The following is a 23,646-nucleotide window of genomic DNA, read 5'->3' as shown; positions in this document are numbered from 1 at the left end:
AGAGGGCTTCAGGGATTATTATTAAATGATGTTCAGTTTCTATGGCACAGAGAGTAGACCTCATTACTGTAGTAGCTCTACATTAAAATATAATGTGCTTTGAGGTGACTGTTGGTGCTTTGGTGCTATATCAGTAAACTAATCGATCTACTAATAGATTAAATGTACTGTTGATGTTATTTTCCGCATTTACACGAATGTTTAAATCTTCCATTAAAATTATTTTTTCTGAGCGGAGCACAAAATCACAAAGTCTTTTTCATTTATGTGACTCTTTTTCCAAATGTAAACAAACTGTTGAGGCATCATCGTGATGTCACCAGGACGGGCTTAAAATGAGTTCATGACAAAAACTAGAAATATTTATTTATTGTAGAACTCTTTCCAGTAAAACAAACATCAACGTTTTGTCAGACAGACGTGTGGACTTCAAGTTTTTCACTTAAAGTTTAAACAGAACCTGAACTTAAGACTCGCTGTGGTGCGATGAGCCCAGCAGTGACACCAGTGCTGGGCTGAATGTTTCCAGAGCTCACACAGGATACAGAAGCATTTTCATTTATGAATAATGCATAAAAGTAAAGGCTGACATGAAACGAAATATCAAATTAATATCTAAGAATGGACTAAAATGTATTCATTTGTGTTGATTTCAGCTTGGATTTAAACATCATGTCTGTTATTTTCTTCCAGTATTTAGCCATGTTCTTCTTCTGCGTCTGTCCTTCTGTCCGTGCTGTCTACCTCCTCCTGTCATAGTCTCTGTCTCTCTCCCTTCGCCTGTCATCTCTGTCCCGATCTGTGTCTCTTCTTCTTTCTCTTTCCGTCTCTCGTCTTCTATCATTATCTCTGCTTCTGTCATTCTCCCTCTCGTGACCCCTCTTCCTTTCTTCCTCTCTCTGCCGATCTGCGTCTCTCCTCCTCCTCTCCTCCTCTTCCTCCCCTCTCAGTCTCTCGTTGTGTCTCGCCGTCTGTCCATTCGGTTGTCCTCCTGGCTTTGGCGGCGGCCCTCTCTGGTTGTATTTGTCGTACCCGGTGTCCTCTTTCTCCTCTTTGACTCTGACTGAAACAGGAGGTGGTGATGAAGAAGAGGCTCTGCTCTTCCTGTCCTTCTTCTTCTCCTTCTTCTTTTTCTTCTTCTCTTTCTTGTCTGAAACAGAGAGCGCAGAATGAAGATAAATAAAAATCCACCTCATCTTGTGTCAGGCGGGTTTCACATGACAGGATGTGACCTCACCTTTCTTGGGCTTCTTCACAGGTACGGCGTACTGCTCGTCATCCTCAGAGGAGGGGGAAGACTCGCCGACTTTGGGAGCGCAGCCCTCCTCCCTCAGATGCTTGGTCACGTCGTCGATGTCCTCGCCATCTTTGGGGGGTCGGTAGTCTTTGACGTGGTCAACGCGAATCGTGCGACCTTTGATCTGACAGCACAAACCAACAGTCAGAGATCAACACTCACTGGAACCTTTAAACTCCTGAAGTCAATCGAACAACCAGCGAGCAGTGACCGCGTCACAAACAGCTGATAGTTTACCTACATTAACTTCAGCTTCACACGTTTGCAGACTCACACTTGACAACAACATTAACAAACAGGAATTAAAATTCATCTTTCAGTCTCTGAGCCAGGGCTGAGATTAGCCTTTACTAACCGCTCCTATAGAACATGCCTTCATATGAGTATTTAAATAAATCTGTCATCTGCTGTGTAACATCTGCCTCACATCCATGTAGGAAAATGAGGTTCATGATTGTTTCTCTAGTCTGACATCATGAAGTGGAATGATCTGGCTTCTTGTAATATAAAAATCAAAGTAAAAACACTCCCAGGAAAAAGGTTTTCTGTCAACACAGGAGATCGAACCCTCTGGATGTTTTCGTTTTCTGATAATTTGCTGGAAAAAAATGAAAAAAAAACTGCATTCTGGGTCATGTGACCATGTGGGATAGATGTCTGCTCACAACAAGCTCGAGGACATGAACGGCCACCTTTTAATCTACATATGAGTCAGGTGGCTTATCATGTAGCCACGACTCCTTCAGGGCCATTAAAACATTAAAACAACATTAGTGTTCACATGTTCCTCATCATAGTTCGGACAGACCACGCTGATGACACAACTTTACATCCTAAATTTTACAATTTCTTAAGAAACCTGGATCATCATCTCTGCAGCTGTTCCCTGTAAAACTCAAGTACAGTGACTGAAAGGGATGAAGCACAAAAAGGCCTCATGTGCCCGATACCCTCGAAAAACCTTCTTCAGGATCTAAAGTCATTCTGTCAGTGTGAGCGCGAAGGCTCTAATAGGGTGATTATGGTACTACAAGGTCAGGCTTTTCAGGGAGTTTCTAGGACTTCCTGATAATAATGAATTACAGTCGTCCAGCCTGGAAGTAATAAATGCATGAACTAGTTTTTCAGCGTCACTCTGAGACAGGATATTTCTAACTTTAGAGATGTTGCACAAATGGAAGAAAGCAGTCTTACATATTTGTTTAATATGTGCGTTGAAGGACATGTCCTGGTCAAACATGACTCCAGGATTTCTTAAATAATTAAACTGTAGTTTAACTTTATTTGTGTCATCTGGTGGCTGGATAAATATAGCTGGGTATCATCTGCATATCAATGAAAACAGATGTAGTGTTTTCCTGTATAACACAAACAGTATTATTAGACACTAGGGATGGGTATCGTTTAGGTTTTATCCGATACCGGTGCCAAACCGGTACTTTTGAAACGGTGCTGGTGCTTAAACGGTGCTCAAACCGGTGCTTAAAGAATGGAGATCACAAAATTGGTCCAAAAACCTCTCATGTTCAGCTGTTTTTTGTAAAAAGATAACAATGTTAGCCTTTTCTGCAGCCATGGGGCATATATGGTATCACTCTTGGCTGGAAGCAGTGCTTAAACAATGGAAAAAACACAAACTTTGTCCAAAAACCTCTCATGTTTAACTGTTTTCCACTTTTTCTTTGGTCATTTTAGCCTTTTTGGCCAGGGTGAAGGGAGCATCTGCCATCAAACAAGAAGACAGCCGCATGTAGCTATGATGATGTTTGCTAGTTCCCCTTACATGCATTAATGTAATAACGTGGTTAGCCTACTCAACGTAAATTACACACGAACAACATTAAGCTACTCACGCAGAGAAGAACGGCTGCTGCTGCATCATCATCCTCATCATTTCTGCTACACTGGCAGGGCTAGGGGCCAGGACTCTCCTCTTCGGGTTCTTGGGGGATGTTGCTAACTCCGGGTCCGATAACAGGCACCACACCCGCAGTAGATGTGCTCGATGTGAGGTCTCGCAGCAAGCTATCAAATACGGCGCATTTCTTGGCTTTTAAAAAAAAACGCTATGCGTCGCCAGGTGTTTCATCAGATTTGAGGTGTTACCTCCTTTGACAGTATCACAGTATCAGCTTAAAGCACTTGTTGCTGCTGAGTTTGCATATTTTGCTGTGAAGTACAGCCAGACTTTGACCGCTTCGCCTGTAGCTCTGCTCTAAAAGAACGTACGTACCTGGACCCGCCTACTATCCTCGGAAACGTAAAATGATTGGCTAGAATCTAAAGTGTATCACAGCTCAGGAAAAAAAAGCACCGAAATAAAGCACCGAAATGTGCGCTGCTTTTCGGTCTGGTTACTACCGTTTATGTCAGAACCGATGCCATCATGGCACCGGATACCGGTACCCATCCCTATTAGACACACAGGACCCTGTAGACCTCCATGACTGACTTCTGTGTTAACAGGAACAAACTGCAACCTATGAGTCAGATGAGATTTAGACCAGTGCAGCAGAGTGTGTCCTTTCACCTTAATGCTGTTGAAGTTGTCGACGGCCAAGATGGTGCTCCTCTGGTCCTCATAGCAGATAAAACAGAAACCTTTGGACTTTCCGGTCTTCTTGTCACGCACGAGGTTGATGTTGACGATCTCTCCATACCTGACAGGACAAAGTGAATCATGGTGCTCCCCATCTGTGAGTAGTGTAGTTAAGAAATTATGAGGTACTTACTGAGAGAAGACACAGATCAGGTCTCCTTCAGTCAGCTCGTATGGAAACCCTCCTGCAGAAAACAAAACATCCAAAACGCTGTTTATTCATTCTCCAAAAACCTTTCAGTACTTCATCACTAATGTCAGTAACATAAACACTGCAACAACACAAAACATCCAGCAGATGCACACAAAACAACACTGCTATTTCCAGTATAAACACCTTTATTAAAGCTGAAGATACCATGGTTGGTAATGGTTCAGAGTATTTAATGTAAAATGAATATTTCCAAAAAGCCAAGTCTTCATCAAACCCCTTCTCCAGAGGTGTGACTATGAAACAGGATTTGTGGTTTTTAAACTAGCTTCACTTTGGTGTTACAAAAGTGGTTCATTGTTACCACCTCAGTAACTTATGCTTATGACGCACAGCTAACCTGCTCCACAGCACGCGATGTTCAAGATTATAGATCAGCTGGTAGGAACTCACCATCACCTGACCAATTAGATCTCTGAACAGCAGCTTCACCATCGCTGGAATCACTCAGAGTACAGATTTTAAGGCGGTCTGAGGGTTTTTGTATTCGATTTTAAGTGGGAATTTTCAACACAGACTACACGATCTGAGATGTCTCATGGATCTTCCAGATTGAGTGAAGTCATTTTCCAGAGATCTGATTGGTCCGTAGGGACCATTTTTTGATACCCGTCGATCATTTATCTGGAACATATGAAATATCGGTCTATGAAAAACCTCTTAAGCTTACTAATACATGACATATGGAGCTTAAGCCGATCAGGAAGAGTTTGTGTTGCAGTGACAGAAACTTTGAAGTAGAAATGACAACCAATGGGAGCACAGGAAATCCCTGACTGACCAATGACCTTGGCAGACTGGTGACCACCTGTCAGCTAAGAAGCAAAGGATGGTGAATGATTCAGTCATGTGAGGATGTGGCTTCTAAAGAAAAGCCTTTACTTCCTCTCAGTTTACATTTTTCCCTCAACTTTTAAACTAATGATTATTTTCATTATCTGCTCATCTGTGGATTATTCAGTTTGTCACGCAGTCTCACCAACAAAGATCCAGGCGCTGTCTTTGTACTCGCTGTGCCAGGAAACGGACTCGTTGACCCCGAGGCTGGCTTCACGCTCGTTCAGCTCGTTTATCAGCTTCACCTTCGTTAGAGGACTGAAAACACAGAGAGAAAAGAAAGTGTTTCCTTTTCAGAATCCTGGTTCATAATCTGTAATTAATATGTGACAGTCATCTGCTTTCATCTCTTACAACCCAGCGTTTAAGTTTTATTTCTGCAAGGCTAAATTTGAGGATTTGGAGAAGAAACATGAGCTTAATCATATATGAGTTTATAATAAAAAGGCAAAAATATAAAAAGACATAAGCCATAAACAGTAAAATATAAAAGAAATGTAATTTAAACCTAAACATAAGGCACAAACAGAACTGATTTTAAGACCACTGATTCCAGATATGTGGAGCTTAATGGCGTCTGTTTCTACAGACCAAACTCCATTCAGATTATGACTGATTTAAAGCCCCGTGAACACGCGGACAGGAACGCAACACGGGTGTTTGTGCTCTGTGAAGCTCTGATTCGTTTTTATTTTAGTGAGCTAACACACATCCCGCAACGGTAAAGAAAATCGCCTATCGCCAAAACAGGAGGCGATGATCACCTCTTCAAACTCTGGTCCAAGCTTAATTTTATGCTATTTTACTGTATGCCGAATTGAAATAAGGCTCCTGTAATTGTATAATAACCGCAGAGAGTGTGTCTGATTGTTTTATGGGGAAACTTGGTGGAAAATAAACATAAAATCTCAGGTTTTCTGAATGGAATCTGGGAGACGAGATTGTACATGAAGAAGTACTCAAACAATCGCTTTTGGGTAGCGAATAGTCATTTTCGAATGGCTATAATCATTACCGAATAGTTATCATTGTTCAGTAAACGATAAAAAAAAACTTAAATTAAACGCTTAATAAGAAAATAATTACTTACTTCATGATCAACTATACGGTTTGTACATCAACGCTGTGCTGAAAATGGCTAATCTCACTGACAGAAACAACTTCCGTTTGAATTTCCGCCTCTGCTAGTGCTGCCCCCTGCTGTTAGGATGTCTTTAAAACGAGCTACATTTACACGGCTAAATATCTAAACTGTCATTAGTGTGAGTGACACTAATTGATATTGATAGAAAGACGATGTAGCTATAAAGGCTATTTATGGGGTTACATTTCTAAATATTTTAACTGGATTTTCACTTAAATTATCCTCCCGCACTGCTGGTGGCGCTGTGCGCTAATTGCGAGCTGATGACGCGGTTTGTAAACACTAACCTGTCAACTGAGATGCTCTTGTGGTGTGTGTGTGTGTCAACTACCCGGATAGCCGGGAGCTAGCTTACAAACGAACTTTTTTAAATTTTAATTTCACCTTTTAACATCTTATTTTTGCCGTTTTGAGTTAATATATGCTGGGTTCGCTCACTCGAATTTCCAGTTACCATCAGTAAATTAGCTTTCCTCGCCAGTCATGGCTTCCTAGGGATAAAAAAAAAGGGTTAAAAGAAACCTTTTTACTTTTGTATTTTTTTTTTTTTTTTACATCTGTTTCCCCGGAGGCCATCTGTGGGTGAGTAAATCAGTAACTGCTATTAACCTCAGCTTTACAAAATGAGCGTGAAAAGCTAATTTCCGCATGCTAATGGCTTTAGACTGAGGTCGCTTACAGTTTCCGTCATTTTAAAATATTTTTTCACTTCTTCTAGCACATGTACGCATTAAAATCACATTTAAGGGTTTCTCGGATTATTTTGGTTCTAAAATCAAATTCGGCATAAGAATCATTAGAGCTGATTAAGGACGAAATATTTTATTGTCACCTGGGTGTTTGCATGAGGAGCTCTGAGGCTTCGATCTGCCTGAGGAAATCAAATCGTGGCCTCAGGTACTTACTTTAAGTCTCCTCTTAAAAAAACAACTTTTTCCTGATTGTACTTGATTTTATCTCCTTTTCAGTGTTTTTATTTAGTTACCGATTTCTGTCACTTTATGCCTTTTTTGTTTGCAACATAATGAATTCATATAAGTAAATAAAGACGATTATTATTTTCTTATTTCTCCTGTGTGTTTCTCAGCAGGATGATCTCTCAGGTCTTCATCTTGTCCTCGAAGGGGGACCATCTCATTTATAAAGACTGTATCCTTCTGTTCCCACAGCTGGAAACAGCTCAGGACAAATGAAAGCTGTATGAATAATTGTATTAGTCCCCCATTAAGTAAACTTTAATTGTAAATATATTTCGGCAGTGCCGGACCTCCATACTGTCGGTTGTATGGGGACAATTCTGAATCTGAAAATATGCTTTATTTATTTTGTGTGTAAACATCAACCTTGACCTGACCCACCAGTCCGTGGAGAAGCTGGTAACGACATTGTCAGTATTTTCTACGAGAAGGTCACGGCGCTGACCGGAGACCAGCCTCCGGTTGTCATGGTAAATAAATTATGGCTTCTTTTTATTGAGACGCATACCTGCTGATTAATGCTCAGGACCATCCAAACACACAAAGTGGAGCTCAGACTTTTTGAAGGGTTTGTTAGAACAGTTAACCTCACAGCAGTTAGATTATTGGTCCGTGTGAATGACTCGGACTCCACATGATGTTCTGGTGTCTGTTTTGGTTCATTTTATGTAGCTCCCAGTGTTTCCATGACGTGGTCAGCTTTCCTCCTGCAAAAGCTGTTGCAATGCAGCAACATCTGCTCTCTGTCCGGACTTTGTCCAGTCAGCTCATAATTAAAAACATTTAAACCAACAATGAGCAGGTTGTTCTCAGATTTCAGAAGAAGGAATCATTATGTTTGATTATAATGCCAGTTATTTTCTCCTCATGTCTGGTTAAACATCTTTTGTTTTCCTGCAGAATCATAAGGATATTTACTTCGTCCACATCAGGCAGGGAGGACTGTACTGGGTCGCCACGACCACGGCGGGCTCCTCGCCGTTCACCATTACCGAGTTTCTCAACAGGTATGAGGTCATCCGTAAGCTGACTGCTTGTGTTTGAGGATGGCTGTGACCTCAGACAGTTTGAGGCTCTGCACCTGATGGTGTTACAGCTCCTGTCTATGCACACCTGAGCTGACTGAGCATGCTCTTGGTTGCAGGTTAGCAGCTCTGGTTAAAGATTACTGCGGCAGCCTATCAGAGAAGTCGGTGCAGATGAACTTCGCCCTCATCTACGAGCTGCTGGACGAGATCGTGGTGAGTCTCTGTGCTGCCACCCCTTTTGGCTACAGGTGGTGCTGTAAAGTTTTAATATATGTAAAGAAGGACGTAGCCTCAAACCTGCACTCTTACAGATATCCACCTGGGGAAGACTCCGGTCTGATTGTGAAGAAGTCTTTGTGAAAATGAACATATCGCACTTTTTCTGTGACCTCTGTTAATGCTTCACTGATGAGTTCATGATCTCATTAATTTCCCATGAATTTTCTTCCAATTATCCAAAGTCGTTTTTCACATCGGACAAACTTATATGAAAGTTTTCCCATTGGTGTGGAAGTGGAAGCAGTGTGGAGCTCGTTATCTCTCAGGTTTACAGCGAAGAAGTAAAAACATGAGCTGTGGGTGGAGCAGCATGTTTTCCTCTTCTTCTGTAGTGCAGATTTAGCACCTCCTGCTCCATCTCTCTTAGAGGGAAACAAGCATTTAGGCTACGTTCACTCTGCAGGTCTTAATGCTCAATTCCGATTTTTTGATCAAATCCGATTATTTTGTCTGCTCGTTCACACTACAAATAAAATGTGACAGCAAACGCGCTCTAGTGTGAACGCTCAAAGCGGCCGCATGCGCAAAAGAAGACGTCACACACAACGGCTCTGTTTAGACCCAGAGCAACAATATTGTTTGACTGATGGCCTTAATATAAAGACTTCGGACTTCACGTTTCCCAATTTTTGCTTTAAGTTATTTTGTTATTTACATAATAATGTAAATAACCTAATAATGATCCTTATTGCTGTTTTAGAGGAGCGGTGCTTCAAAGGATAGCTGCAGATTTCTGTCAGAATCTGCAGATTATACAGTACAAATAAAATGTTCACGTTTCTCCAACGTTGTCTTCCCAACACTTTCACTGACATCTACGCTGGATGGCCAGGAAGCGTTCGCGGTGTCTTCTCAGGAGCTGATAATTGGCGTCTGTCTTGTGTCAGTGACGTAAAAGACGGATTTAATGCGACATGACCATCAAACAGCAGTCGCTTTCTGAAACATCAGATATGTATCGGATTCAGTACCACATACGAAAGTGACCCAGATCGGATTTGAAAATATCGGATTTGTGCCGTTCACACTGTCACACCATGATCGGATAGATGGTCGCATAGGGTCAAAAAAATTGGATTTGATGCGCTTTCGCCTGCAGGGTGAACGTAGCCTAAGTCACATTTTCTTTTGATGAACCTCTGCTCGTGTAAACACCCTCCTCTCCTTCTGTCTGTCAGGACTACGGTTACATCCAGACGACGTCCTCTGACGTCCTGAAGAACTTCATCCAGACCGAAGCCGTCACCTCCAGGCCGTTCAGCCTGTTTGACCTCAGCAATGTCGGCCTGGTACGGTAGCACCACCTCACTTGCTTGCTTTGTTTTCTTGACATTTAATAGCTTCGAGGGGAACCGCAGCCATCTGTCCTCAGAAGGCATCAAAGTCACATGTTTGTTTTCAGGTCATTCAAGGTGATTTGGCCCAGAGAAATAAGAACTGTCATAACAACAGGATTAAAAACAGGAGTTTCGGCTGAATCAGGTGTTCAGGACGTTTGCTTCACAGTCAGAGGCTTTGGGCTTTTTTTCTAAGGCAGCAGAAAACAAATATGTGAGCCGAGGTCCGTTCCGTGCTTTGTAAATCTGTCCTTAGACACACGGATGGATGTAATTTCCTCCAGCTGTCTGGTCTTAATGAGGCTCTGGATGAACTGCAGACGATGTTAGAGTCGTCTAACCTGCCGAAGAAAATAATCTGAGCTATGTTTTTAAGGTCAGTCTTCTTGGTTCCATAATGTCTCGACACAACTGCCTGTTTTGTTTTCTTCCTCCAAATTTTGAGGGTTTAAGGACGGATTACTCTGTCAGCGCTGGGCTCCTCCTCAAATCTGTGACCTTAAGTCTGTGCACCCAGGGCTGGACGTTACGGGAAGACGGGTTTGACCTCCTCAGTGCACGACTCTTATTAGCTCTGCTGCTGAATACAACTTTTTCTTGTTGTTTTATGTTTCTGAGCACTCCTGGTTTCCCATCAGCCCCTGTGTCTGGTTTTTGTTAAACATCCAGGGAACGTGTCTGTGCCGATAGTAAAGATCCCCAGGAGAAATGTTTGGCTGATCAAACTGGGCTGTAAAAGTTAATTATGTCTTGTCTTCAGTCTGTTTGACTGTTAGCAGCTCTGTGAGTTAGTAAGGTTGTGCTCGTCTGCCTCAAGAAGGCAAGTTTGATTTATCGTCTTCACCTTTATTTTATAGCAAGAAAAGAGAGTTTATTTGAGAGCAGGAGCATCACATCACCAAGATTTACTGAGCAGTGACAGCAGCGATGATCAGACACCAGGAGAAACTGAGGGTATTTGGGGTGGAGGCGGGTTGCAAAGCAGCTGGCAGACAGGCCCGCTGTAAAGTTTACTGTTTTAGGGGAAACACTTCTCTGTATGTTTTTGCCTTTGAGAGCTAACTGTGCTGGAACAAAGACCTCAGAGCCTTCGTGGAGCTTTAATGGATTTTTATTTTTAGTTGAAAGTGTTCATTCTGCAGTCAGCTGACAGTCTGCATTCACCGCGTTGTTTACCTTGTTTTTATTTGTTTGCTGTCGTTGCAGTTTGGAGCAGAGACGCAGCAAAGCAAAGTGGCTCCAAGCTCTGCAGCCACCAGACCAATCCAGTCCAGCAGAGAGCAGGTAAAACCCCACACACCTGTGGGAGGGAAACACCTGAGCGAGAGGACGCCGACAGCCTGACAGACGAGTGAAGAACAAGCTGCTCTCGTTTCAAGTCTGTGGATGATCTGTGGGCTCGTTTCCCTGGAGTGTGCTTTTATCTTTTAGATAAACAAGCCTCAAAAAATGAAGGCGATCTATATTCATATACATGTTTTTGTTTCTGGTGTAAAAATGTTGATATTCTTTAATTTTTCCAAGAAGATGAGCTGATTAGTTTAAGACGAAGGTTAAACCAACATTCAGAACACCTAAAGCTGAGGGTGAGGCAGTCGTCGTTCGCTGAGATATGAGTTAGTAAAAGTTCAGTTAGGTCAGTTTTTATGGGAACTTTGAGCCATTTGCTCCGTTTTATAAGCAGGTTGGGAGGTTTGAAACTGTCAGATTTCAGTAAATAGTCTGGTCCCAGCTGGACTGAAAACTTCCTGGAAAAAAACAGAACTTTTCATGTCCTGGCTTCTGATCATCTGGTCTGTGTGTGTGTTTTCCAGGGAGGGAAGAGCGAGATATTTGTGGACGTGATTGAGAGGATGACGGTCGTCATCGGCTCCAACGTGAGTAACATCAGCGTGAGAAGAACAGTCACACCCGAAAAGCTTAAAAATGGCCAAAAGTGTTTGTGGTGCAGTTTCAGACTCGCAACAAATAAGACGGAATAATCTGAGGAATGTGTTAGTGTCAAAAAACATTTAATTACGAAAGATTTCTGAGATGAATCAACCAAAACAAAGAACTTTGTGCAGAGCTGTTGGGTGTGGTGAACTTTGGTTTGTGCTGCAGGGAGTTCTGATGAAGGCAGATGTGGAGGGCGAGATCAGAGTGAAGTGCTACATGCCGAGCTGCTCAGGTGAGACTCGCAACTCAAAAAGAGGTTCAGCGAGCCACCACACAGGTGGTGTCTATGGAGGGTTCAATCAGCTGGTCCCGTCCACTCAGACACATCCGTTGTCAGATGTGTCTGAGTGGATGCACTGAAACTGTGGACTTTCCAAGGATCAGCAGTGCTAAAGAAAAGATGAAGCATCGTATGTTCTCCAGTGAGTTGGAGGATTTAAAGTCAGTTGATGCTCGCCGTCGACTCAGTTCCTGATTTTACTCGTTTAAACGAGAGGAAACAAATCAGATCAGTCTTCAGTTTTGCTGAGATGTGAAGTCGTACCAGCAACTTCCCATCAAACAGAGAAACGCACAGACAATCAAACACACAGCTGTCATTAAGGTTGATGATGTCATAGGTGGCGCACGCAGCAGCCAGTCCAATGAGAAAAGGCGAGCCTTTAAAAGGCTGCGTCTCGTTTATTCTGAGTGGTGTTGATGCACTTTTTGTTGTTGTTGTGTTTATTATTATTATAATGTGAACAAACGCGTCATAATGAGCCAATAAAGATAAACCTTGAACTTTGAGCACAGGTCAGGTTTCCTCAGTCGCAGCTAATCTTCACACTCAGCAACAGTAAAGACATCACAGCATGACAGCAACAACACTGCTAACTTAACCTGAACGTGAACAGTCCGGGTTCATGTTCTCGTCCAGCAGAACAGCAACCCAGTCAGGAACCATCTGCTTCATGAATGCTGCTGTTCGATCCCTACACTTCACCTACGATTCAGAAGTTCGACTCTCCCCACCAATATCCTCTAAAGAGAAGGTTTTGTTTTTTTTCTTGTTTAGCTCTCCTCATATCTGAATTAAACTAATCCAGCAGCACCGAGTGAACCAGTACAACAAAAATGTGCATTACAATATCAAAATAAACTTCTTATACGTTAATACTTGTGATTTGTTTCTTTGTCTCTAAAGTCTGAAGCGATGTCATCTTCTCGTCTCAGTTCGGTGTGTCTGTGCTGTCTCTTTAACAGAGATGCGAATCGGACTGAACGAAGAGTTCAGCATCGGCAAGTCTCAGCTCAGAGGTAAAAACGCACAATCACATCGCAGACTTTCATTCGTTTATTGTATTTATTTTATGTTGTCATCACAGAGTAAATGCAGCACATATGAAGTCCACGATCTGTGTTCAGTAGTGAGTGAACAGGCAGAAGAAAGGCTCGTATAAGCCTGGCCTACAGATTTGACATTAAAACTATTCTAACCTGCGAAGAAGAAGAAAAAAGAACCAGACAAAGATGGACTGCAGGGATCTGTGAGTTTGTACCAGTGAAGGGGATAAACAACAGACAACCGTGTCGTCTGCACAGAAACAGGATTTAACTGATATTGCTTAGATATGAAGAAGAGCATCCATTCGCTTCTCCTTTTCAGGGTCGCTCACATTCACTCCCGCATTCATTCAAACTACACAGAAAGACCCCAGCATGATGGTGGAATTGAACTCAGGACCTTCTTGCTGTGCGCCAACAGTGCTAACCACCGTGCTGCCCGTGAAGAAGAAGAGCAGTGCTGCCACACTTCTAAGTGACAAGTAATTTGAAAGCAAAGTTTTTCACTATTGTTTGCAGTTCTGTAAGAACTGAGTCAGCAGCAACTACAACCTCCTTAAGCAGCATTAATTTGCAGTGACTGTTTTCTGTGTGACTTTATCAGGCTCTCACATCACTGTGGGGCGGTTTTGGTCCACTCTGTATTCAAGTTGTTCGTTCATGCAAAGCTCTCTCAGGTCTGGACTTTGACTGGACCATTGCAGCTCGATTGGTTTATTTTTCAGCTGTTCTGTTGGAGATTTGCTGCTGTACTTGGGATCATTGTCCTGTTGACGACCCAGTTTGGTCCAAGCTTTATCTGTGGGACAGATGGCCTCACATGTGACTAGAATACTCTGGTATACAGAGTTCATCTAATCTATGGTGCTGTGTTCTTTTTACAGAGAAGAGGCTTTCTCCTACAGCCCTTACAAACCTGTCATGATCGTTGACTGTTAGCGTGCTGAGGCCTGAGCAGTTTCTCTGAGCATTACACGCTCTGAGCTCGGGGTGAAGTCGCTGGGACGTCCTGACAGGACTGTCTAATGCTGCAGACCAGCAAACTGACCTTATAGAGGTGATCACACTTAGTGGTGTGATCAGTGATCATCAGCACCCAGGTCAGACTGCAGGTGAAGGTTTCTGTTACTCACTTTCATAGTTATTTGTGTTTCTGACCTGATTCACACGAACTGTAATACACTTTTCATGCTGAAACGCTGAAATGTTGCAGCCGTGTTTTTGTTCAGCGATCAAAGTGACGTGTGAGTAGAAAGACAAACTGAGCCGTGCACGATGTCCGTCCTCATAAACACAGAGCAGCGTTGAACGTGCTTCATCCTGTCGGTGTTATTAAAAACAGCACGGCTTCATTTCCTCAGAGATTTCATTTCCTGCTGCTGTTTGTGTTGTTGCTTTTCACAGATGCATGCGTCTTTATTTTGGTATTTATTTGCTTATTAGCTTCACGGTGGATTTAAAGGTTTGGAAGTCGGCACGTACTGAGCGGGGCTGGTTAAAGAGTCCGGACTGCGGCTGCCGTCAGTTTATGGTTATGACTGAAAATCTGAGCAGGAAGTCGGGACTACTCTGGGAGTCCCCGAATCCTGAAAAGTCTGGATTCAGATTAGTCGGTGATGTTTTTCAGACAACAGTGTGACCCAGTCTTTTTGTGGGTCATGATGTTGGCTCCACATCTGGATGGACTCCCATCACTAAGGCGAGAGGATGTGCAGGTTAAAATGAAGGGGGTGTGTGACCTGCCGTGTTTGTTCCTGTTCAGGTTACGGAGCCGCCGTTCGGGTCGACGAGTGCAGCTTTCACCAGGCGGTGCGGCTGGACGAGTTTGACAGCCTTCGGATCCTCCGACTGTGTCCCAGCCAGGGAGAGGTGATCCTAATCCTACAATATTACATACAGAGAAACCCAACAATCATATGACCCCCTATTAGCAAGCACTTTGGCGACAGTGGGAAGGAAAAACTCCCTTTTAACAGGAAGCGACAGCTTTGCCTGCAGAAAGAGAGCTTGCTCCTCAGCACCATCAGAGTCGCATGAAGGAGCTGCCTGAGCACTCACCTGTTGTAGTTTCAGGGTTACGTCAGCAGCGCGCTCTGGTTTCTGTCTGTAACACACGAGCAACACTGAAACGTTTCACTCACATCATCAAATCAGGCTGAACTCTGAGCGTGTGCAGTTTGTTTCTCGACTGCTCCTCACGCTCTTCATCTCCTCCTCTTGCAGCAAACTGTGATGCAGTACCAGCTCAGCGACGACCTGCCGTCTGCGCTTCCTTTCCGACTCTTCCCCACCATCGAGAGAGACAACGGAGGAAGGTAGGACCTTCAGACACATCGACACAAACTACATGAGGTTCAGAAACCTGCAGTTCCTCTAACGTCCAGCAGAGGCTCCAGCGGTGCACTGTCTCCTCAGACTCCCCAGGTAAAATGTGCCGTGGCCTCCTTAAACGATTCTCATAAAATCTGTAAGTTAAACAAATACTATGCAAACATGAAACAGGTGAATGCTGAGTGACGGACACATCGCTCACTCAGCAGCTGGTTGCAGGTCCTGCTCTGAGAACAGGGTGAGGGTTGTTGTTGGACAGTTGTGCCAGCAGAGGGCAGACAGTCTGAGCAGGTGTTTCACCTCCTGCAGGCAGGTGAGGGTTGATCTGTGAAAGGGTGGCGCCCCCTTTCAGGTATATTCGCCTGATTCTTCACCCGTTTGTTCACTCCAGGCTTCCCTGAGCTCAAACTGACATTTAACGGCCATAAAGGGAAAAACGTGCTGGAAAACAGGAAGCAGGCTGCTCCAGCAGTTTTCAGCCTACACCCTGTTAACAGGCTTTCTTCCATCGTTTCCTGCTGCTTTAGTGCAGCTCGCCTTCTATTCCTGTACATGCGGCCGCCAGCTTCATCCTTTATAGCAGGGTCGGCAACCTTTCTGATGATGAGTGCCATCTAAAGTTTCCTCAGAGGTCAGTGTGCCATATGACTGCATTAGCAATAAATTGAATAACGCTCTATATTAACAGTTACACACTATGTAGAACAACTTTATAGAATTATATTTGTTCAGATGTTGGCAGCTATCAGCGAATAGTTATCAGCTACTTTGAAACAAAAAAAGACTTTTTATCCATAACAGCAAATGAACTGTATAAATGCTATTTATGGTCTCCTCACAAGAATGATAAGAAAAATAAACTGGGCCAATATGGCATGTTTGTTAATACAGAGACACACATGTTAATGTGATCTCTGGGCTCCCACTCAGAGACACAGGTCTCCCAGTGTCCAGCATTCAGAGGCTGCCTGAGGACTCATGTGAGAGGAAATCTGCTCACAGACATGTAGAGCCAAACACTGTCAATAAGGCCTCTGCAATCTTCTGAAGACAGTTAAACTTGTCAGGTAGTGACGTCCAGCAGGTGAACATGCAAGCTTTGAATGAAAGCCAACGCTGTGGTGACAGTGATGTTCAGTCTTGTTGGTACATGTATGATTTCTATACATTTTACATCAGATAAAAACTTTGGTTGTAAGATTCAGATAATTATTTAATAAAAGCGAGACATTTTAAATGAGAATAAGAAAGTATGTCTTTGTGCCCCCCTCTCCCTGTTAATGCCCCACCTGGACCCCTGGCAACACTTTGCTGCACAGTTACCAGCTGTCAGCTACTTAGAAAAGGATCCTGGTGTTATTTGTCTCTCAGAAACAGTTCATTACTTCCCTTCAACTCATTCATGTCACCTAAAAGGTAAACCTGTTCCTCCATCACCTGTTCAGCTCTGATGATTCAGTAAGGACATCTCCTGGTTTCATCTTCATGTTTCCCTCTCACCACATATCCAAACCGACATCATGACCAGCAGCTTTACAGCTGTGGCTCCAGCAAACATCAGCTGATACTAGAAATTAATATTAAATAAACTCTAACAACAGCTGATCAAGCTTAAACGTGCTGCTGTTGTTAGCGCGACATCCGCTGGTTTCTTCTTTCTGGCGCAGAAAGAAAAGCCGATCAGCTGATCATTGATCAGTTTCATGATTGAAGTAGCAACAGGAGAGGGAGGGGGGAGAATGAGAGGAGAAGAGGCAGCTGTGCAACAAAGACAGAATAAATCCAGCTTTGTGTCTTTTTCCATTCGAGCTGAAGTTCGGGACAAACTGTGTTCCTTCTCACCTCAATACGAAACGCGTAATATTTTCTCTGAATACGGGACGACTCTGTTTATTACTGGACGGTTGGCAACTCTACTAACTAACCTTATGAATAAAATAAAGTTCACTATCAGTAACATCATAGCACCCACCCAGCTGTATAGAAACTCCGTCATGCTCGTTAGTACGCAGTACGAGTTATTGTAACTGACAGTAAAAAGTCAGCACAACAAAAATAAACTCCACCTAAACTTGGTTTATATCTGACCCAGATAGACTGCAGGTCATAACTTCTTACCTGAAGTTCAGTTCACCTGACGCTCGGACCGGCGGCCGCCTCGGGTCTCTGCTCCTCCTGTCTCCCCTTCCTCTCATCCACCTGCTGGCCTCTGTGGAAGCTCCACCATAGCCACCACCAAACAACTGACTTATTTTTACACATCGACCAGATCCTGACCAATCCACCAGCTTTCATTGTTTATACTGTTACAAAAAAAAATCATCGGCCCATAAAAACGAAAAATCACCATCGGACCAGTCCAGCTATGGTTGTGCCATCAGTTAACCCAGGGTGCCCAGGGTTGCGGCCCCTGCTTTATAGCCTCAGTGTGAGAGCTGTGAGCACAAAACTCAGTCCATCATCAGGCTGACAGCAGATTTACCCAACAGGGCTGTGCAGTGCTGACTGTCACACCGTAACCATGTGACTGTATTTGGATAAGAGGGGGAATACTGAGCCATCATTGAATCCCAGAGAGTGGATACTGTTCTTCATCATCATCATCCTGGTGACTCTTCAGTCTCAGCTGACTGCAGCTTTCCAACCTTATAAACTCCACATTTGCATAATGAGTGAAATAACTCCACTGATGAACAATGGTGCCGTGAGCTCAGTTTCATGATCAATAATATGCAAATGATTGTTGATCATATCAACTAAAGCTACCTAACTTCAGTTTGCAGCATCCCATCTGCAAACTGATGCTAAAAAACGTCCAATTAACGTCCCAGAATTTCACCAGAACTGGAGCTCAGACTTCCTGAAAGGTGCGTTGGTCCAACAACCTGACAGCAGGATTATTATAGAAATGCTCCAAAAGCACCGACGCGCCCCTGATGGAAACTATAACCCTTAATGCAGTTTAAACACATGAGTTATAAAATACAGGTGTGAAATGATGTGCAGAGAATGAAGAGTTTGTGTTTCAGGCTGTAAACATGTTTGTTTCTGGTGTGGGGACCCACTCACCGCTGTAGCCTCTAGTGGACATTAGAGGAACTGCAGTATAGGACTTTAGCTCCTTAGCTCAGGAACGTGTATTTAAATTGTAACTGAACTTAAAACTGAAGCATAGAATAAACTGATTATTGAAGCTCATTAACCTAAAGTTAACCTGCTGACCTGCCAGCCTGTCTCTGTGTTTCTTTCATTTTATCAGCGTACAAGAAAACCTTCAGTAAAGTCACATCACAGTTTACTGGCAGTCTTTGTGTTTCAGTTTTTGGTGACTAAAACTTCTCTATTTATTTTATTTCTTTAGTTTTGACCTTGGGGAGATCAGCTCGTTCACTAACATCACACAGCTCACAGCTTTACTCAGCACCATCATGGTTTTGTTGTAGCTGGTTTTATTAACTCTGGGAGGTTCTGTGTGAACGAGTTTCTCCTCTCTGCAGGCTGCTGATGTACATGAAGCTTCGCTGCGATCTACCACCAAAGAGGTCTGTTTGCATCCCACATATTTACACAGAAAGCGCTTCAGGTGCTGCGATGGAAGCAGCAGACATGTTTGCTTGAGGCCGTCTGCAGGTGCAGCAGGTGTGTTTGAATGATTCACGGCGTCCGTGTTGGAAACGACACGAGCTGCTGTCGGCCAGACGCCGCTTTAAAGGGCCAGCGCACCAAATTAAAAAGGAGAGTTCAATCTGGGGAAGCAGTCAGCAGGGGCTCACACAATCCAGAGGCATGATGGGAAGTGTAGGATCCAGTCTTTTTAGAGTTTGAGGATATCTGAGTCTCCTTCCTTTCCTCTCAGCTGTTAAGATAAAGAAGGATTATTGTGATCTGAGGAGGGAAACGAGCAGAATAATGTTACTTTGGAGAAAAAGCTTTAACAGCTTTTTTTACCATCACTGTAAGCAAAGCGAGGACCGAGCTGAGGCGTCAGTGCAGCACTCGAGTGATAATGACAGATCAGGATGACGACGATGATGATGTCATTGTTTTGTTTTGCAGCGCCGCCATCAACGTGTGTGCCACCATCCCCGTCCCCAAAGGCTCTGTGAGGTGAGGCGCTGCCATTCAAACCAGCTGCTGCTTCTCATGGAAATCAGTCTGTATGTAAACACAGCGCCGGCGCTTCGATTTGAATGTGACTCAGTTGTTGTTGTTCTGCACGTCACTGACACCTGCCCGAACAGGGAGCTCAAGGCCAGACGAGAGTTCCTCGAGCCTGTGAAGAAATCGCGGCTCTTCTTAGAAGTGTTTTAAATGGAAAACAACATTAGCAAAGTAGGAGGGGCGGTTCTTATTTGTTAAGGAAAGTCACGGAAATCAAAGTCAGCGATGTGTGGAGGGCCTCGAGACACAGAGTCCTGCTGCACAGTCACAGGTGACCACGCCTCCAGTGACGTACAGGCAGCAGTGATGGTGTTGGTTTAAGTTCTCACGTCATGTGAAGTCCAAACCAGTAAAATCATAAAGACATCAATTTCCTTAAAAGCCTGTCAAACTCAGCGCAGATCACATGATCAGATCCCTGTAATCCACTGATCAGAAAGATTACAGGGCCGCTTTTTAATCACTGTGCCGTCATTTCAATGAAGCATCAGGGATACTGATCGGGGGGTAAATCAGGTTCAGAGGGCCAACAACGAGACAAACCCTAAACAGGAACACTGTGACAGGACACTTTGCATTTGGCTAGTCGCAGTGTCACTGCTGCTAGCAGGAGGTGATACCTGGACCCTGTGGAGGCTGCACAGGTAGTCCAGCTCTTTGCTGTGTCTCCCAGCACAGTCTCAGGTCCTTAACCCATCAGCAGGGCCGGTATCTGCTGCTTTGTGTCAGGAGGAACAGAGCGCTGTCAGAGCGACACACATCCCAGCAGGTCGCTGACGTCAACATCTCTGAGCAAACAATCAGAAGAGGGTGGCCCGAGGGCTCGACGTCCTCTGGTGCTCAGTGCCCGGCACCGTGGAGCCCGACTTGCATTGAATACCATAGAATACACACAAGCTCCACACAGAAGAGTCTGGCCAGCATTCAGGCCGGGGGGCAGAGGGGTCGTGGTTTCTCGCTCCATCCAGGCGTAAATCTTCCAGCTTCTCCACAGCAGGTGTGAGCTGAGGTGGTTTCTGTACAGCTTGTGTTAATGTGGCAAACTCACAGCGATGAAGTTTTCATCACGAAGTTTTAAGAAAAATGTTTCAAAAGTTTAAAGCTTTAACCTCCTAAGACACGAACTCTTTCATGGCATTTTTGATTTCTCTTTGCTATTTGGCCTGATTGGGACCCGATGAATGTAAAAACAAAGAATTACCTGATTTTTGTTTTTGATGAAAATGAGATCCACGTATGAGGACATTCGCTTTACATTTTGATAGAATAGTGGCAGCATAACGTCCTCGTAAGTGGACATCAGGCCCTTGTAGAGCAAAATTAGTATTTTGGTCTAGACAACCCAAAATGTGACGTCCACATATGTGGACGCCAGGTCCTAGGAGGTTAAAGTCTGATGTTTCCCAAATGTCTCCAGACGGCTTTGAGCTGCTTGAATCAGAATGAAGTCTCATCTGAGGCCTTGCTTTACAAACTGCTGCCGACAGCTGCGAGTGATTGATGAACGTTGCGTCCTTCCTGTTGGACGTTACGCTCGCCGTGACTGGAGAGCTGAGGTCAGTTTAACGACCACAGAGTTCAGTTATGGACGGAGCAGCATTGTGGAAAATGACGGTTACATCAGCTGAAAGCTGCCGTCAGGATTACCAATCAAATCATGTCTGAAAGCTTCTCCGCCTCGCCGCCGCACACTGAGATTATGTCTGTAACAGCAGCCAGGTGACCTCTGACCTCTGGCAGGGGTGGTGTGTGGTTTGCAGCAGGTTGTCAGGTGTGAATGGAGCCGCTCACGTTTGTTTGTTTGCTCAGTTTGTCGCAGGAGCTGAGCAGCCCGGATCAGAGCGCCGAGCTGAAGCCGCAGAGCCGAGCCGTCGTCTGGCAGATCGCTCGCTTCGCTGGAGGGACACAGCTCTCAGCGCTGTTCAAGGTAAATGGCCTGTATTTGTATAGCGCGTCACACAACATTCAGTCATCCACACATTCTACATTGTGCTACATTGTAGCCAGAGCTGCCCTGGGGCGCACTGACAGAGGCGAGGCTGCCGGACACTGGCGCCACCCGGCCCTCTGACCACCACCAGTAGGGTGGAGTGGTGTTTTGCCCAAGGACACAACGACCGAGACTGTCGGAGCCGGGGCTCGAACCGGCAACCTTCCGATTACAAGGCGAACTCCCAACTCTTGAGCCACGATCGCCCCGTGTGTGGTGACCACACACGCCTGGAATATCTGGAAATTTGTTCATACTAACAATCAAATACACAAACTCTTGTGATGCAGGTCGAAATGTAATTTTCAAACACATAAATGTAATTACAGACGGGCGACACTGAACCGCTTCCTCCAGCTTCACAAAAACGAAGCGCAAACATGGCCGCCATCACAGCAGTGACAAAAATGATCGGGAGTTCCAATTACACGTTATTCTTCGTGCTTCACGCCCTCTGTTACAGCGTGCTGATCGGTCAGAGATTTAGGAAAGGACATCCTCCCTCTGTGGCACCTGCCTCCAAACAAGAGGCAAAATGGTCATGTGATCACTGAAATCAAGATGGAGGATGGTGCAGTGATGTGTCTAATCCTAAGAAACAGTTCAGGTTTTAGATTTGTGCTTTGATTGAAGGAAACAGACAGTCCAATTGGAAAAAGCCTGAACAAGTATGGCGTGTTTTCACATGACCGCACAGTCCCGTGAAAACACGCTAATCTGATTCATTACCATCAATGTGATTAAAAAGTTCCTAGAAAACAGAAATATTAATAGAGGAAACGTTTAGCTTTACTTCGTCACGCTGGCTAAACGCCTGCTCACACAGGCCTGAAGGCTGGTAGTGACCGCCCGGCAACCACCGGTCGCTAGGGAAAAATATGAATTTACCGAGAGGTTTGTGAATGTTTGTGCGAATCTCCAGACAGGTGTGAGGTGATATTGAAAACCTCGGCTGCCTATAGTTTGTGTGAAAGATAACAAGTTATCACATGAACATATAAATGATTAACTAACGAGCACCCCCACCCCTCACCTCTGTCCCCCCTGTTTTCAGCTGGAGGTCCCCAGCCTCAGCTCGGCCTCTATGTTGGAGGTCGGTCCGGTGGGTCTGAGCTTTGAGCTGCCGAAGATCACTGCCACGGGGCTGCAGATCCGCTTCCTGCGCCTGTCGCCCATCCAGCCTGGCCCCTCGCAGCGTTGGGTCCGATACGTCACCCACTCAGACTCCTACACGATCCGGATCTGAACATTTGGATTACCTCAGCGAGAAGATGATCTTACTGACTGATCACAGGACTGGAGACGAGACACGTGACATCAATAACGCAAATGTGATTCTCGCTGTTTCATCCTTTTGTGACTCTGTGTTTGGTGGTTTGTGCAGAATCGGAGCTATGTGCTGATTCAGTTGAATCATTTCTGCTCGGTGACCAGTTCCACTTCTCTTTGTCCTCCTTGCATTTAACCTTCTAGGCATGACATAAAGTTGAAATTAAAATTGAGCTTTAGGACACTGTGTAGCTCTTTGTTTCCTCAGGATGGATGGATGGTGGCGCTGATGATGAGGATGTAAGCATCCTGGAAGTGAAGAGCCAGCTGTTACATTTCCATTCAGGCCTTTATAAACAATCCCTGTTATTAGTTCTTGTGTTCTTTTTGCTCAAGTTCAAACTAAAGTTTAAACTAGTGAATTCCTTCACCTGCTGTCCATGCTGATGTTCAGGAGCTAACTGGTTTAATCTGACATTGTTTGTCTTTGCTAGTCCTAAAGTTTGGGGAAAAAGAAGGCAGCGTGACTTCTTTATGTTTGTAAAGACATGTCACGTCTCATCCGAGGAGCTCCTTCAGTTCTAAAACAAGAGGTGGAGAGTCCTAGGTATTTAACCTGTTTGGAGTCGATCCTGACAGTCGCTGGTATGGGTCATTACCATCAGTGGGGGTTAAAGGCGAAACCACCTTAGCACATGTGATGAAGCCTCTGCTTAGGTCACCGGTCTTACTCTGCAGAAGTCAATGACTTCGTAAAAAAAGCAGTTAAAGCTTTTTCTCCAAAGCAGCGATTCCCAAAGTCAGGAGTGCTGCAAAACCAGAACATCCCAATCTCAAACCTCCACTCTGATCAAAGCGTGAGAGAGTGAAGCATTTACATGACAATTTTATTCAAAATCAGTCTGTTGGCTATAAAGTGCTA

The 23,646-nt window shown here is 44.3% G+C and overlaps 2 protein-coding genes across 3 annotated transcripts; one reads left to right on the top strand and one right to left on the bottom strand.

Annotated features, from left to right (window-relative positions):
* Positions 1-340: 340 nt before the first annotated feature.
* rbmx2 (RNA binding motif protein X-linked 2) lies at positions 341-6,164 on the bottom strand. Its single transcript, XM_084941033.1, has 6 exons — positions 6,035-6,164; positions 5,087-5,202; positions 4,030-4,081; positions 3,828-3,957; positions 1,238-1,421; positions 341-1,150 (listed from the first exon to the last, which is right to left on the bottom strand). The coding sequence occupies exons 1-6, from the start codon at positions 6,037-6,039 to the stop codon at positions 741-743; spliced, it is 897 nt and encodes a 298-aa protein (XP_084797159.1). The 5' UTR covers positions 6,040-6,164; the 3' UTR covers positions 341-740.
* Positions 6,165-6,340: 176 nt separating this feature from the next.
* Positions 6,341-22,966, top strand: ap4m1 (adaptor related protein complex 4 subunit mu 1). Of its 2 annotated transcripts, none has more exons than XM_084941028.1 (16): positions 6,341-6,670; positions 7,179-7,237; positions 7,450-7,535; positions 7,966-8,072; positions 8,210-8,306; positions 9,551-9,661; positions 10,916-10,993; positions 11,524-11,586; positions 11,813-11,879; positions 12,893-12,946; positions 14,736-14,842; positions 15,197-15,288; positions 18,802-18,846; positions 19,361-19,411; positions 21,275-21,392; positions 22,510-22,966. In XM_084941028.1, the coding sequence occupies exons 2-16, from the start codon at positions 7,180-7,182 to the stop codon at positions 22,699-22,701; spliced, it is 1,326 nt and encodes a 441-aa protein (XP_084797154.1). In that variant the 5' UTR covers positions 6,341-6,670; position 7,179; the 3' UTR covers positions 22,702-22,966. The 2 variants fall into 2 exon arrangements, with proteins under 2 accessions (XP_084797154.1, XP_084797153.1); XM_084941027.1 differs by having other exon boundaries at positions 7,176-7,237.
* The last annotated feature ends 680 nt before the right edge of the window (positions 22,967-23,646 follow it).

The sequence above is a fragment of the Perissodus microlepis genome, chromosome 10 (assembly GCF_051167445.1).
Source record: "Perissodus microlepis isolate ML-2025 ecotype Zambia chromosome 10, ASM5116744v1, whole genome shotgun sequence".
In the NCBI taxonomy this organism is placed as follows: domain Eukaryota; kingdom Metazoa; phylum Chordata; class Actinopteri; order Cichliformes; family Cichlidae; genus Perissodus; species Perissodus microlepis.
Note: the sequence above shows the minus strand (reverse complement) of the source record. Positions and strands in the feature narration are given on the sequence as shown.